Source organism: Trichoplusia ni, chromosome 3 (genome assembly GCF_003590095.1).
Source record: "Trichoplusia ni isolate ovarian cell line Hi5 chromosome 3, tn1, whole genome shotgun sequence".
Lineage (NCBI taxonomy): Eukaryota > Metazoa > Arthropoda > Insecta > Lepidoptera > Noctuidae > Trichoplusia > Trichoplusia ni.
The window spans coordinates 3448135-3464227 of record NC_039480.1 but is presented as its reverse complement, the minus strand read 5'-3'; the positions used below and the strand labels follow the sequence as shown (position 1 = coordinate 3464227).

The 16093-nt window shown below is 35.1% G+C and overlaps 3 protein-coding genes across 4 annotated transcripts in view; 2 read left to right on the top strand and 1 right to left on the bottom strand.

Annotated features, from left to right (window-relative positions):
- Positions 1-1453: 1453 nt before the first annotated feature.
- LOC113508920 lies at positions 1454-4104 on the top strand. Its single transcript, XM_026892100.1, has 2 exons — positions 1454-2015; positions 3864-4104. Exons 1-2 carry the CDS (start codon positions 1713-1715, stop codon positions 4005-4007), a joined length of 447 nt encoding a protein of 148 aa, XP_026747901.1. The 5' UTR covers positions 1454-1712; the 3' UTR covers positions 4008-4104.
- Positions 4105-6055: 1951 nt separating this feature from the next.
- Positions 6056-6599, bottom strand: LOC113508919 (protein LLP homolog). Its single transcript, XM_026892099.1, has one exon. The coding sequence runs from the start codon at positions 6527-6529 to the stop codon at positions 6074-6076; it is 456 nt and encodes a 151-aa protein (XP_026747900.1). The 5' UTR covers positions 6530-6599; the 3' UTR covers positions 6056-6073.
- Positions 6600-7022: 423 nt separating this feature from the next.
- LOC113508914 overlaps positions 7023-16093 on the top strand; it is a 32402-nt gene continuing 23331 nt past the window's right edge. Inside the window, exon 1 of one of the 2 annotated variants that reach the window (XM_026892093.1) lies at positions 7023-7443. In XM_026892093.1, coding sequence (XP_026747894.1) covers positions 7377-7443 — 67 coding nt within the window. In that variant the 5' untranslated portion in view covers positions 7023-7376. The remainder of the gene's footprint in view (positions 7444-16093) is intronic. The other variant, XM_026892092.1, reaches the window with a different exon arrangement.

Below are 16093 nucleotides of genomic sequence, written 5' to 3'. Positions count from 1 at the left end.
TCATTATTACCGGTTTGTTGATATTGCGTGTCAGAATTTGAATTATGTTGTCCATCTGGCGTCCGATCTTTCATCGCTTTCTTCTCATGAGCATTCTTTGTCAAATACTTGAATTTAAGTTGTAAATGTTCAGATTGCTCTTCGATTTCATCTCTCATTAGTGCTTCTGTGTTTATCTTACCTAGTTTCGAAAATTGTAGCCCCTCATCTCTGCTACTTGCATCTCTGTAGGATGATTCCTTTTCGTGGTCTTTGTAACCCTTCTCCTTGCCCGGTATGGTGACATTGTTTGGTGCAATGAATCTTTCCAAACGCTCCAAAGGGTTGCCGGCTTTTAATTTTTTGACAGCTTTATCAGCGACTTTATCGGCTAGTTCATCAAATTTTTGGGAAGATAGAAGTCTGTTTATGAAGTCGTCGATATCAATGTTTGATGATTTGGTTCGTATCGTTTCTGATGAAGCTTTCGTATTACAAATGTACACCATGACTAGAAAAAGAAATTTCATCATTAGGAGCATTCGACTGAGTTTAATAATAGTCACATAATAATTATCGTTAATGGACACATCGTATCCATTCCGTGAGGCTCCAGTGGTTTAATCACTAAGAGTCTGGAATACTCATTTACGTACGTTTTCTCGGCTGTAAAGAGGCTTACTGCTTTGTATTTTCATAAAATAACTAGCTGACCCAGCAAACGATGTTTTGCCAATTTTTTTCTCTATGTACTTTTAATGCCACATTATATAAACAATTTCGTCCAAAAAATATTTTTTTTTTTAGTTTGAGTAACCCTTATCGCTTAGGGGTACGAAAAATAGATGTTGTTCTATTCTCAGACCTACCCAATATGTATACAAAATTTTATAAAAAACGGTCGAACCGTTTCGGAGGAGTACGGTAACTAACATCGTGACAGGGGAATTTTATATATTAGAAGATATGAATAGCACAAAATGGTTTGAATTAATTGGCTTTTTGTATTTTCAATCACTAAATTTTAATATTGAAATCTCATGTACTACTTTATTACTTAAAGAATTAAGTGAAGTTTGCTGTGTCCCACAGGATCCACAAATGTACATAGCTTTAAGCCTATTCTGTAACACCTTCAACACATTATGGAATGCAAATAACTGATATGAATATGTTACAACAAGCTTTTGAAACAATGTTAACTTACAAATGTATTGTAATATCGCATAATTCATTTCTTTACTCTTTAATCGTAAATGAATCTTTGGTTAAAATATGTTTGGCTTTTATTTTAAGTACCGTAAAACATAAAATTATAGTCATAAAAGTTTATGTTGTATGATAAGGCTTTCTATATCACGCTGTGACTTTCGAAGTTAATTAATTGTTGTAGAAGGACTTTAAAGCGTCAAGGTTATTTAATTATAACTTAAAATTCGTCCTAAAAATATTTGCTCCACCAAAATATGAAACATATAAACTTTATTTTTATGCGATGTCGAATTTTAATGAGATACGTATAATTTTAATTTCGTTGGCTGTATAAGTTATTACTTTCGTCTTTTTCCATCTACCACACCTTGGCAACAGTTGTCATAGCGCCAACATTCGAAAATAAATACTGCAAGCAATCATCTACCCGCGAACGAAAATAAAAATAATTATAGGATAGTTTTTTCAATCAATCTACAATAAATTAATAATATATCATCAAGACTATTTCAGCTACAAATATGTCGATGCCGGCACTAAGACAACCAAAAATCAATGCCGAAGAAAAAAAGACCGCGAAATATTATTGCGAACCTCAAAATTTCTTGATAGTGAACCTTAATGATGGAAAGAAGCTTGTTGTGTCATCAGATGCTTACCACGGGATTCTGACGAGCGGTGTGCTGTACAGATGCGTCTTCTGTGAATTTGAGATGATCCGAGATGTAATGTGTAAAGAACGCCACAAGAACTCACAGAACCATAGAACGATCTTAGAAAGTTACCCACACATGGCGGATTTTAAAGAAAATTTAATCAGAAAGGTTTGTAACGACTTATTTCTTGACACAAACCAGTACCTATAAGTAACTTACAATACAGTTTTACTAAGTGACACTAAAGTGTAAGATATTGCGGTCAAATTGTTGCATAGAAAGCATGATATGTTCTGTTACTTTCGAGGAACGTCTCTGCCAGATCTAAAGGGCGAACAATGGTGGAGATGCCCAGTCTGCCTCAGAAAAGGGGAAACACAGCAGACCAAATATGATGATGACAGACCTGGAAAAAAAGGAAATAATACTAGTAAACCTAACTTTGGACAATGGAAAAATTACATTGCTAACTTAATGTACTTGACAGTGACTTACAGTCCCAAGCTAGATAAAGGCCTCTTCTCATGTATAGAATATTACCATACTTGGTTGTTTATGTGAACTGCTATAACATTCAATAGTTCTGTAATTAATTTGGTTACTCAATTCTTTTATTGCCCTCATTGTGTGAAAAATTGTTACATAATATTATTATAGTACTTACACTATGGAGCCTGTAGGCCACGGCAATGTAGAAAAGAGGAAAGAAAAAAATAAGAAAGGATTGTTTGTCTATTCCATAGTAGAATGTGAGTGACTCACATAGTAGCCTCTAATGGATTCCCTTCTAATTAGATTTAAGTAATAAATAAATAAATGCGGACAACATTACATACATTGTTCTGAACCCAAAGTAAGTTGCTAAAGCACTTGTGTTATGGAATTCAGATACAACGAAGGTACCACAAACACCCAGAGACAATGTAGAAATTATAATTTTTACATTGACCCGACCGGGGATCGAACCCGGGACCTCAGAGCTAGCGACACCTTGAAACCGGTGCGGTACGCCACTCGACCACGGAGGTCGTCGTCAATGAGGCCTCTGTTGGACCAGTGTCCCCATATACCCCTTTTTTAAAAGGAAGGGTTTGTCTTAAAAGGCATTCTAAAAATATAATTATATTGTGTCGTTGAAATAGTTAGTGGTTTCTTAGGTTTACGCGAATGTTAGACATTGAAATGAAACGACTTTTACGGATAGCGAGCCATGCGCAGTACGGCCGTAGGTACTACCAGTTGGGTTATACGTCCTCAGTTTTGTACTAAAAATAGAACGTTGAACTAAGGCCGCGTAAAGGGACTGAGCTGTGACCTTTCGTCGTATCTCTGTGTGATTAGCGCGGCTGATGCTTTACCAACATTTTATATTATGCCCTAACAGCGACTTGTTTATTTCAATGTAACAATTTTACTAGGTGGAATGTTACATTTGTGTTAATCTAAACATACAAATAGACAACATATAGGTCATTAGGTATAGAGTAAATTATAATTAGCGTTTACACAATCTATTGTATTCAAGGTATCGTAGGTACATGTAAGAAAGGGCTTCGTAATAACTATTTGGTATTTTGTTGCGCACGTGGTTTCCACCTGCTGAAAATACAATAGGGACCACGTGGCACGGACGGGCGTCGTATCGCTTATTAGGAACTTCAAACATTTTTACTACAAAATGACGAAACACGTACGACTTTAAAATAGTATGAAAAGATTTTACTGAGAGTTAAATTAATAATACAGTTATAGATTTATTTACATTATTGTTTATAAAAGCAAACTTTAGACACGCATGTGACACCCCCTATTTTAAAGTCACGGGCAGACTCGTCTGCCCGTGACCATGATACTTGCAAAGGTGTCGAAACGTCGGGAACTAAAACCAAAAATTAAACCGCGATAAAAATCCGTAAAAGTCGTTTCATTTCAATGTTGAAATAGTTGTTTGTCATATAATTCAGTCTCAAAATATATACTGTATCATTATTAAAATATTTTGTATCTTATTTACAGTTAAATGGTCCAAACTATTACTGCACAATATGCAATCTGGTAATAGCAGCACAGGCGTTGAACAAACACTTGACTGCCGAAGATCATCTAAAGGAGTTATCGAAAGCAACTACAAGAGTTGCAGCTTACAAACCAATAAATTAGACAATATTAAATTAATTCTTGTCATAAATCTTAATATATTTTTTTTGTAATTATTTATATGAAGGTTGTTGTCTTTTTTTTCTCAAGTCCCTGGTAGTTTTGTATCTGTGCCAAAAAAAATTTATAACATTTATGTATGGCATAAACAGAGAAACAGAGGAATTAGTTTCTCTGTGTACAATGTATAGACTATGGAGTTAAAAGAAAACTTCAAAATTTGCTAATTAAAAGTTTAATTAATATTTTTTCATTTAAAACAACTGGCAATGAGGAAATTCTATCCTTGTGTTGAACTCAGGGACCGGACAACCCCACTTTAGAGTTAAGCCGTTTGACAGGGTAACCCGTACACGGGGTAACTCATATCGCAGTGTTACCTTTTGTTCGAGTTACATCCTCGAAACCCAGCGAAATGGTTAACACCTTCATTAGGGTAACCACGTGAAGGGGTTAACCCCTTCAATAACTTAACCCTTTGAAGTGGTTACCTTCACGAAAGGCTTTTATTCGTGTTACCCTGAATTACCCACTAAACTTGAGCTGCATACTTGCACCCTAGCGGCCCCTCATTGCTTTACTAAGACTACAGCCGATATTCTTCTATCGCCGACGTGTCGCGCCTCTCGGACAAACTACCTACGCGCGAAACTTCATATAGGTAACTAGCTGTTGCCCGCGACTTCGTCCGCGTGGTTAGAAGATATAAGTTAGGAATTTTTGAACGAAAGCCCTCGAAGATTGATATTTTTCCCCGTATTTGCCGCATTTTCCATTAAATCTTCGCTCCTATTAGTTGCAGCGTAATTTTATATACCTAGCCTAAAACCTCAAATCAAACTTTTAGATGAAATTATTTATAATAATTAAAAAAAAATCGAATACATTTTTTTTCATTTTTTGCATTTTCTGAGAAGATTTGACGGGTGAATTTTCGATTGAAAATTAGAGTGTTTTTTTATATTAATTCAAAATAAGGTGAAAAAATATATATTTTTAATCAAATAAATTTCATTCATTTCAAATAAAATCACTTTGTTCGATACGAATTTTAGTTTTGCCGGAAATCGAAAAAAAAACGTTATTTACTCTTCAAACGTCACTCCCACCCCCTTCCCGACCTCAGATCACCCGTAAATTATTTTTCCTTTCATTTTTATAATATTCCCCTCCTTTTCTAATGGGTTTCATCCTACTATTATTTTTTTTGGTTTTAAAAATTATCGACCTTGGTCTACAAGTATAGACACGAAAAATATATATCACAACGTTTGAAATGTGCGACAAGCAAAATTAAACTGTAAGATCATATCCACAATGATTTTTATTCCATGATTACAAGTCGCTCGGTAAATGCAACAATGTCGCCGCTGGGCGGTAAGATGTCACGTGCGCTCGTGGTTATACTATTTTCAAACTAATGTCTATGATAAAGAGTGCATATTGCATTGTCTTAGGTTGGAGTGGGTTACCCTGTTACAGTGTTACCGGGTAGTGAAAGGGTAACCTGTTCGGAACAGGGTTCCAGTAATCCGTTCGAAGGTGTAACATATGTCATAGGGTTTTTTCTTGAAGCGCTTAAAAAAACCCCTTCAAAAACCCTTTCAATGAGTATCCGGCCGGTCCCTGGTTGAACTCCTTCAACACTGCAAAAAATCAAGTCACATCTCAGGACAAGAGTTTGAGGATGAACCAAATGCTTTTTGTAGCACTTCATGCTCTATGGTTTAAGAGAAGTGTACCACTTGGGTATCCATGAATTCTTGTGTTTAAATACTACGTTTATTTCTTTTCTGTACACAGTATTGACAGTTTCTGTTCACTGTTGCAAAGCAATTCCATTTAGTCTATTCTGACCTCTTTAAATCATAACACTGGGTAGTACAGCAATTGCATGCTCTTAAGAATACTTAGTTGTGGTATACATTGATGTCTATAACTTTAATACTTATCACTACTTTAGATCACTGTATACTCCTGGCTGTCTCAAAGCTGATGAAATGAACTCCGTCTTTCTGTCAATTTGCAAATGTTGTGAAATAAAAGTCTTGTTTACATATACATATTTATTAAACACGTTTTCGCTTCTTAGACCTTTTCTTGCTATTTTTCTTGCCGGTTTTCGTGATTTTAGCGATTTTCCTCTTGTGTAGCCATACCGGGTATTGTCCGTTTTGATCCTTGAGTGTTTTCGTGCTAAAAACACGCTTTTTCCCGTCATCTTCTACAACGACATTTTCGTCATCCGAACTCATTTCTACATCCTCTTCGTCGTCTTTGACTGTTTCAGCTGCTTCCTTTGCCTTTTGTTTCTTCTTCGCTTTCTTAGTTAGAGCTCCAGCGTCCAAAAATATAACTTGATCGGTCTCCATAACCTCACCCGTGGTGGCCGTGGTACTTTCTGGTTTTTCTTCATCTTTTACTCCTAACATCTTCTTTAGTCGCGCTAGTTCTTTCACGGCGTAGCGTTCGCGTTTTATCGCCCTGCATTTCCGCTTCCACCTGCTTCTGAGTGATTTCGCCATGGTTTTAACAAACAAAAATATTTATGTGCGACGTGCTTTTTGACGTAAAGCACATGAAAGGGCGATGGTGGAAATGTCATAATTGTCAATGTCTAATTGACGTCCTTTGGGGATGCCAGTGCAGAATTTAAATATGACCCAGTAAATAATTGACTGCTGACAATAATTCTCTGACGAGAGTATTCAGTTTCATGATGTATAAATCCAGAAAACAAGATTTGAAGTTTCGCACTATTTGTATGTGTTTTTTTATTTGTAAGAAACCTTTTTCGAGAAATGTCGTGAGAAAACGTTCGTTAATTTGTTTTTAGATTCCTGACTATTCTGTTAAATTTATACGACTAGTAACCCCTAAAGTAGGCTTTTTATAATGTCACTTTCAAAATATTGCTAGATATTTTTCAACCAACCACAAGAAAGTATTCCTTTTTACGATCTGTGATTGGTATAAATATTTCGTGCTGATGCAAAGAAACGTCAACTGTGTACAGCCCTTTAGAGTGGTAAAACCGTAAACGGGCTTCAACTTTATTGATTTTACAAACATCACTAGGTCCGAAAGATTTCTATGTTTTATGCTTAAACATCTCTATTCTCTGAGCTATCTGTGGTGTTTTGACTCCTCTTGTCAGGGGTTGTTTTCGGTACCTATTCGAGATATCCAATTTTTTTTGGAAGCGGTCCAAATATACAAAAATCCTGTATGTTTATGTGTTTGTGCTGTTTTAATCCTTGTTTATTCCTGTAACTCTTTGTTCGTGTCGTTTGCGTTGTGTGAGACACTTCAATGTGAATCGATTAATAAACATTGTGTGTTTTGGTTTTGCGATTCGCGTTTGCAAGCAAAATGGGGACTGCTAAACCGGAGGAGGAGATAAAACAAGATTTAAATGATAGTGGGTGCGTGCAAGACGGTAAGTTTATATTCCTACATTGTTTTTATACCTTTTGGCATAACGCAATCATGCAGTTGCATTTTTGATTAAAAAAAATAAAAATTCGTTCTTTTAACTTTTTTAATTTTGCGTCTAACAGACATGTTGCGATGTTTTTACAAATAATACTCTAAATTTAGAATTTTTCTTTGTTTGATTATAAAAAGAAAGGTAATATATATTGATTTTTGTACCCTCAGAATATTTACCAAGTAAATAATATTTGCCCTGTAAATAATCTCATGCTGTATTTGACAAAAAAATAATCTAAATAGCTTAATTATCATAGTTCTTGAAAAAATAAGATTTAATAAGCTATATATTAATTTTAAGAGGAATTTTGAGAATTGCTCAATATGTCTCATGAAACACAATCAAGATACACCCAAAACATATATTTGACACATTTAGTTCATTTGATTTTCACTCTTGCTTTTATTATAAAATCTAAAAGAAACAGTACAGGATACACTATTTTTTTTAATAGGCAAAGACTTGTCTCTATTAATCCTATATTCTTTATCAAGGAATGTTTAAGAAAGTCAATTCTGATTTGGATGGCTATATCCAATTTAAAAAAAGGAACTCTTTGTGTGATGCATTTATATGGGTGTGACACACAACAGTTCAAAAGAGTTGTAAGCTAAGATATAAAAATATGCAAATAATGTTGTCCATAATATTTATTAAAGCAACTTGCTACCATTATATAGTAAAAAAACCTGATAAGTTAAGGGTCACATCAATAATAATATTGACACATACCATAGTGTAATCTGTGTGGTCCACGAATGCTTGTTCTGAGTCCAGGTGCGCAATACTTAATGTTTTGGAAACCCAATGCAAACATAGGTTAAATTACTTACTGTAGGTACTTATTTTTGTAAAAATAAGTTAATAATGTCTATATGTGTATGTTACCTCTCATAAACTCATACAGTGAGCCAATAAATTAAAATTTATTTTAAATCGGGTGAACATTGGAAGGAAACCTAATATTCTTATGTAATATCAGCAGCTAACTTGTAGATATTATCACAGTTATAATAAAGAAAATAAACAACTGTTGCCAACCACGCATAGCCGAGCGCAAAGGACAATCATTTAATTTTGTGTGATCCACGAATGCTTGTCCTGAGTCTGGGTGTCTTTGTGCATGTGACTTGAATGTTTGGAAAATCCTGCAAGACAAGGATTACATTATAAGGAGAGGGAGATTTTACAAAAACGTCAGTAAAAAAAAATTGAAATAATATTTAGTATTGTACAACCAGGTGTCACAGTTCAAACCACCCGTAAATAATATGTTTTTAAAAACAATAAAAAGCATCAAGATACTGAATTTTCTTCTATAGATGTTGAATACCAATAAATAGTAATAAATAAGGGTAATATATAGGTAAAATAAAAATGTAAACTTTTAAGTATGTACGAGTTAAGGATTAGGTATATTTTTTTAAATATTAAGCAACACACATTGGATTCTAGCTATTATTTTATCACTTTTGTATCTCATCCAGTGAACTATGTTCTTTTAAGAAATAAAGCATCTTTGAACCTAACATTTTCGATCTAGGCGGCTTTTGTCGTAAGCTTCAAACCAAGTGTGCGACTACACAGCTGTTACTCTCTGTAACTCAGTGCTAAGCCCATCCAACATGACTGAAAAGAGTTTATTCGCAGGTCCCTCAATTAAGGTTCCTTCCGAAACACGAAAGTTATGATATTTATTTTTTTATACACACACAACATTCGAAACGTTGGTGTGTGCTTTAAGAACGAATTCGGGGTCTTTAAGTAGTTTCTAATACTGGCTGGCTACCATAGCTTCATAAAAAGAGAATGAGAAGAGATGAAATATCTAAAAACCCACGTTTTTAAATGTCACTCCATTCAAATTTTATCAAAATCGCCCTTTTTTATAGTTGTAAATTGCATTGTCATCGGGTTTGAAGCTTATCGGGAAGTGTCTCAAAATTGAGTTGCAAAAATCCAACCGGAACGACAAACAAACAAGAAAAGTGAATAAACCTGTGGGAAAAATGGAAAGTATGGAAATAGAAAATCGATTAAAAAAATTGACGTGAAAGACTATACAAAAATGTCAGAATAGTTATAATGTATAGGTTGGCACAGCTCTACCCAGTCTATGGGGTGGCTAGCTAATATAAAGCTTCTGGCTTCCAAAAAGACTGCGTTTTTGTTTGGGCTCCGCCCCCAATCGGCTATGGAATCCTATTACTGAGGGTCCGCTTTCTACCTATCATCTCTCCGTCCGTTTATCACAAGGCTGTATCTCATGAACAGTGATGGATAAACAGTTGAAATTTCCACAGATGATGAATCTCTGTTGCGACTATAACAAGAAATATAAAAGATAGAGGTTAATAAACGTTTGTTACAGTTATAAATTAGTTGGTACGAAGGTAACCACAAAATTTATTTGTCACCCAACCCTTTAGTTTTCTCTTTAGCGTATTTTTACAGAATGCTCAACGTTGCGAATTCAACTTGCACTTGTCTGGTTTTTTCTTCTAATAACTTTCGAGAAACGAACTTATAATTATTCAAAACCGACATTTTTACTTCTCGCTTTCATCATCGGCTTTTCCCCAACTATGTTGGGGTCGGCTTCCAGTCTAACCGGTTTCAGCTAAGTACCAGTGTTTTACAAGGAGCGACTGCCTATCTGACCTCCTCAACCCAGTTACCTGGGCAACACGATACCCCTTAGTTAGTTTTTAACTCCTTACTTTTCTAAGTGGTATTTGGTGCTATGCCAATTATTTACTTACTTTATGCTACTAAATTTGTGTCTTGGCATCTGGTACAAGAGAGCGCCACTTTACCCGATCCTTGGCCACACTTCTCGCCAGCCATAGGCGTGAAGTGCCCGAAGATCCGCCTCAATTGTATCACTCCAGCAATTCGCTTTAATCATGCCAATGACTGATATAAGAGAACTAGCTGTTGCCTCCGATTTTGTCCGCGTGGTTAGAAGATATAAGTTAGGAATTTTCGAACGAAAGCCCTCGAAGATGAATATTCTTCTTTTTGCCAAATTTTCCACTGTATCTTCGCTCCTTTTAGTTGCAGCGTGATGTTTTATAGTCAAAACCTTCCCCGACCAATGGTCTATTGAACACAAAAATTTTTTTTCAATTTGAACCAGTAGTTTCTGAGATTAGCGCGTTCAAACAAACAAGCAAACAAACTCTTCAGCTTTATATATTAGTATAGATTGCTGAGGGGTTGTGTAAGTATGAAATAAGCATATGTGTTTTTATTATAACCTTTGTCAGGCTGATTCATATTTGACTGATACAACGGTTTACTCACCCGTATTTATCGTGATTGTCTGATAAATTTTGCGTGATTACTGCTTTTAACACCGTCGCATTAGCTCATGATTAAGGACTCCGATTGGGTCCGAAACTAGTCGGACGATAGCAATAAATACGCGTAAGTTTGACTCCCTCGGCAGCTCATGATTAAGGACTCTTGTTCTGTCCAAAATTAGTCAGGGTATTTTGATAACAACGCGTGACATTCAACTCTTTAAGCAGCCGCCGCGTCAGCTCATGATTAAGGATGGACTCCGGTTAGTTCCAAACTTCTTCAAGCGTTACTGATACGCGTTAATTTTTGCGCTTGCCCGCTGCCGCATTAGCTCATGATTAAAGACTCCGGTTTAGGTAAGCATCATCATAAATAGTACATATTGTTCCAAATCCAGGCTTTTCAGACTAATAAAAGAGTCTTTTATCATGTAATGACTTGGCGTGTGTTAAGTCAGACAGAGGGTCCACTACTAAGGGTTTCGAATCCTGCAGTATTCAATCACGATCGCGTCGATCACGAGATATTTTATTTTGTATAAACATGGTACAAGCATAGGTTTTAGAATAAGTATTATCATCTCATGTTCTGCCACATTATGGCGTACTGGAACTAATCGTTTTCAATCTCCCGGATTATTTGTGTTTTAGGGATACCGCATATTAAAAATGAAAATATTCACATTTGAATAAGGCAAATCAAACAATCAATTATCAAATAACTCCTAATTTATTGGAGTAACGATAAAACGGGATGGAAAGAGGTATTTTTGGGATACATAGAAACAGAGTTTTTGTTAAGTTTTGAGAGTCTAAAACAAAATGTAAAGATTATATGAACATTCAAGCTGCTAATAAAATAATTGTGTTTGATAATCTTTGTGTAGGCAAATGCATGCGATCCTCTTAAAAAAAAACTAAATTCTATTAACTCCGTTTTACGGTATTCCTGTTAATGAGATCAATCAAACACTAATTCTTCGAAACGCCAGTCCAGAAAACACTGCATGTATTTACTCATTGTGATAAACTACATTGTCTGGACTTTAAAACTGGCAACGACTCCTGAGTTTGTTTCGACGTTTCTTCTCAGGGTAGCCAGCTAGGAAGTGTCGATTCCAGATAGTGTAAAGAAAAGACATTTAAAAGTGATGACGTCTACCCTATTTACAGAATAAATTATTTCATTTCATTTCCTTTTAAATGAATTGAGTAATCGTGTTTGAAAGAAGTCGCTTGAAAACTTTTTTTGGTTGCACAAATCACGTGGCGCCCGCAATCGTCATGTCGCTTCACGTGGCTCGCAAGACCCCTTAATACCACAATCTTTGTATTTCGAGATGAAAGGGCTTGTTAGAAACTCTTTTTTGTAGTTTATCGGTCAAATATGCCTTGTAAATGTATTAACAGTGTAAGCCCCAGTAAAAATTATATGTTTTATCCATCCCATTATCTATTTTTACTACTTTACGCTGCTCTTGCTTAAAAAATAATCTTCTTCTTTTATATAAAATTCCCGTGTCACGATGTTAGTTACCGCACTCCTCCGAAACGGCTTTACCGATTTTCACCAAATTTTATATGCGTATTCAGTAGGTCTGAGAATCGGCTACTCTCTATTTTACATAATCCTAAGTGATAAGGGTTATCCACCCTTAATATTTTGTCTCCACTGTGATCATCGACTGTTAGGCGGTACGTAGATCGTCGGGACAGCTAGTATTGTATAAAATGTACTGTATACACCGTGATTTTTTAGTCGTCTTACAAAAGCAGCCCAGTTCATGTATCCAATGACTAGAACACGTTCATGATAAAAAAATAGGTATTTATGAGATTTGAATAAATTTAAACTGCAATTTTTATTCAATATTATGAATCAATTCGTAGTTTTAGAAACAGCTCTGTTACGAGCGCGGTCCGAGCCTTGTAACAATGGTGAGGGGGCGGCGGCGGTTTTATCATTTTTAAGAGTATGTTTCAGATTTCTCTTGTTTCATTTTTCTTCGTACCTACTATCTTAGTTGATGATAAAAAAATAATTATCGCGCCTTATTTTACGTCAGATACATGAACTGGGCTACTTTTGTAAGACGACTAAAAAATCACCGTGTATACTTACCTACCTATATCTATTTTTTAAAAAAGAATGACTTATGGAGTTTCTTGCCTCCATAAGAATGACACTTTGGAACCGTGAACTAGAGTCATCCTTGTAACGTTTTGAAAGTGCTTGGAAAATAAAAACTTTTGATTTAGATTTTTGAGAGCCCCACTATAGCGCAGACAGCCTCATGCTAGTCTAGACATAAGAAGATAAAGATAGTTTATTTGTAAAAGTCATGAGTATACAGTACAAGCAAGATAGTACAATAGAAAGTCACGTCCTTCCATGTTTTATCCATGTGAGAATCTACCTTCCGAACGAGCGGTAGCTTCAATAGGAGACTGACCGACAGACTGACACTAGTTTTTAATCCTACTACTATTATAAAGGCGAAAGTTTGTAAGTATGGATGTATGGATGTTTGTTACTCCCTCACGTAAAAACTACTGAATGGATTTGAATGAAACTTTACCACAATATAGCTTATATATGAGAATAACACATAGGCTACAATTTTTGAGGTTTCTAATGTGAGGTCGTAAAAAAAACACATTTTTTGCGCTTACATTGCAAACGCTGACTGAATCCTACAAGATAGATAGAAGGCAGATATAAATTATAACTTATATCTTCTAACCACGCGGACGAAGTCGCGGGCAACAGCTAGTATTGTTCATATATAAATTATTTTGACGTTTACAAGTGCCATAATTATACTGGTCTAATTGAAATAAAGAATTTGACTTTGACTTTTGCCTACACGGGCGTACAAACTGCAAAATTCAATCAATTGCCCAAAACAAGCTCCCTGATTTCGTTAATAGCACTCCATACCGCGAAACGATATAAAATTACTGGTTTCTGCCCGCTTGCCCGCCCGCTAAAATCGAAAATGATCCCACGGGAACACGAAATCATGTTATGAACTATCTGTTTACCAATTTTCGTCTCAATTCGTTCAGTGGTCGTTCAGTGGCAAAATCAAAAGTTTTATTTATTATGTGAAAAAGTTACAAACATCCATATATGACAATTTTGAGATAAACGTTAAAAACTTAAATATTTTGTCTTGTTAATCAATTCAATTCAATTCTTTATTGCATTCAATGTAGGCTCAGGTGGTAAACATTTTTTGATAGGTAACAATCGTGGACCCTTCAATCGTTCAAATCTTAATAAAATTTTGTTTCTATCTACTCCAAAAATACCTCTATTTACAGCTTTAAAGTTTTCCTTGGTCTCGAGTAAAAGAGAATGTAAAAATGGCGGAAAAATTATGCATATCACTCTGGTCAAATTATTAACTTAGCTGAAACCGGTTGGACTGGTAGCCGACCCCAACATAGTTGGGAAAAGGCTAGGCCAATGATGACTCTGGTCAAATTATAAGCGGAATTCAAGCGTGGTTTGATTTCAAGCTGTGAACCGAATTGCTTAGTAAAAATCGAAATTCACTTTCAAAATAATATCAAGTTAAAATAAATTTTCCGTTTTCGGTGAAATTTTCATTTATTTGTTTATTTCGCATTTTCTTTATAGTCAGGTGGATCATACACAAACATTTTTATGTTATTATTAGAAGGATTTTATAACTTGAACAATAAAGTCATATTCTTTTTGGTGGGTACCTTATTATACACGGGTCGACTGACTATCTGACCTCCGAAAATCTTGTTACTGGGTAACCCCACTCGACAGAATTTTTAAAGAATTAACGACTGTCAAAGATACATTTTGGAACGACTTTTAGAAGAGTCTTCAATATTGGCGAACAGACCAACTATCGATTAAACCCTCTAAAAAATATTCATGTATTATTTTTAACATCTCCCGCACAAAGGAATTTTCAATTCCTTATGTCGCGGAAGATTTCACAAACATTCAAGTCAAATGCACAAAGACACTCAGGTCCGTATTACAGAAGGCTACTCAAGTCCTAATCTCTGTTTAAAACTAGATTTGAGTTGAGATTTCATTTTAGAATGCTCCTCAAGCATAGATTCGGTGATCATAGTTCAGCTGAGTGTAGATCTTATTCTAAATCATTACTCAGTTCTAGATTACTACTCAAGTAGAGATTTGATGTGTGATTACTCAAGTGTGGTCGACACCGCGCTTGAGCAGAGATTTCCCTTTGAGTTAAGCAAATAATTGTGTTGTAATAGAAATAATAGATATTTTTGAAGAGTTTGATTATTACGATAATTTATTTAACGATGTTTATTAAACGTTAACGTTACGCAACGTTATTTAACAGTAATTTATTTAAGTTTTTGAAATAGACCTACAGTTAAAAAGCTTAATCGTCTTTAAATCACAATATAATTATTAATTCTGTTTGAAACTAAATTCTTATTTTGCGTATGTTAAACCAGAATTTCGGGAAAGATAAATTTGTAAACGAAGACAGTCTGTTTTATAGATAAGACATATTCTCTGCTTGAGACGCGATTTGAATCTCGATTCAGCTGAGTGAAGTTTGAATAATGTGCTGAAATAAAAATGACCCTCAAGTGCAGATTCAATATTGAAACTATGATCAGGTGATTTAAGATCAAACTGGACTTGAGTAGCCTTCTGTGATACGGACCTCTGACTCAGGACAAGCATTCGTGGATTACACAAATGCTTGTCAACCCGCGTTACGACGCTCATAGTGACTACCTCAACCACTCTGCTAAGCGCATTTTAGGAATCTTCTTATTCTAGAAAACCATTTTCTTCACGTCAAATCCCCGTCGAAACTTGTACGTACAGGTATAATGATCACAGATAAACTATTGTAATGTGCCTCTTTGACCATACTCCTTGCTTAAATAAGACTTGCTATGCCTGCTAACAAGCTAAATCTCCGCTGTATCGGTCTACGGAAACAAAGCCAAAATAAAAATCATAGCGGCTTTTGTTTTATAATATACTAGCTAACTCAGCAAACTTTGTTTCGCCTAATATTTTTTTTCTAGTTATATGATTTTTTAATGCCACATTATAAAAAAATAAAAACGAAAAATTTCGTCCAAAAAATAATTTTTTTTTGTGTGAGCAACCCTTATCACTTAGTGGTATGAAAAATAGATGTTAGTCGATTTTCAGACCTACTGATTACGCATATAAAATTTGGTAAAAATCGGTTAAGCCGTTTCGGAGGAGTACGGTAACTAACATCGTGATACGGGAATTTTAA

Coding starts and splice junctions, on each gene's coding strand:
- LOC113508920 (XM_026892100.1), top strand. CDS start 1,713: ATGTCGATGCCGGCACTAAGACAACCAAAAATCAATGCCGAAGAAAAA. Junction 2,016..3,863: donor AAGAAAATTTAATCAGAAAG/GTTTGTAACGAC, acceptor TCTTATTTACAG/TTAAATGGTCCAAACTATTA.
- LOC113508919 (XM_026892099.1), bottom strand. CDS start 6,529: ATGGCGAAATCACTCAGAAGCAGGTGGAAGCGGAAATGCAGGGCGATA.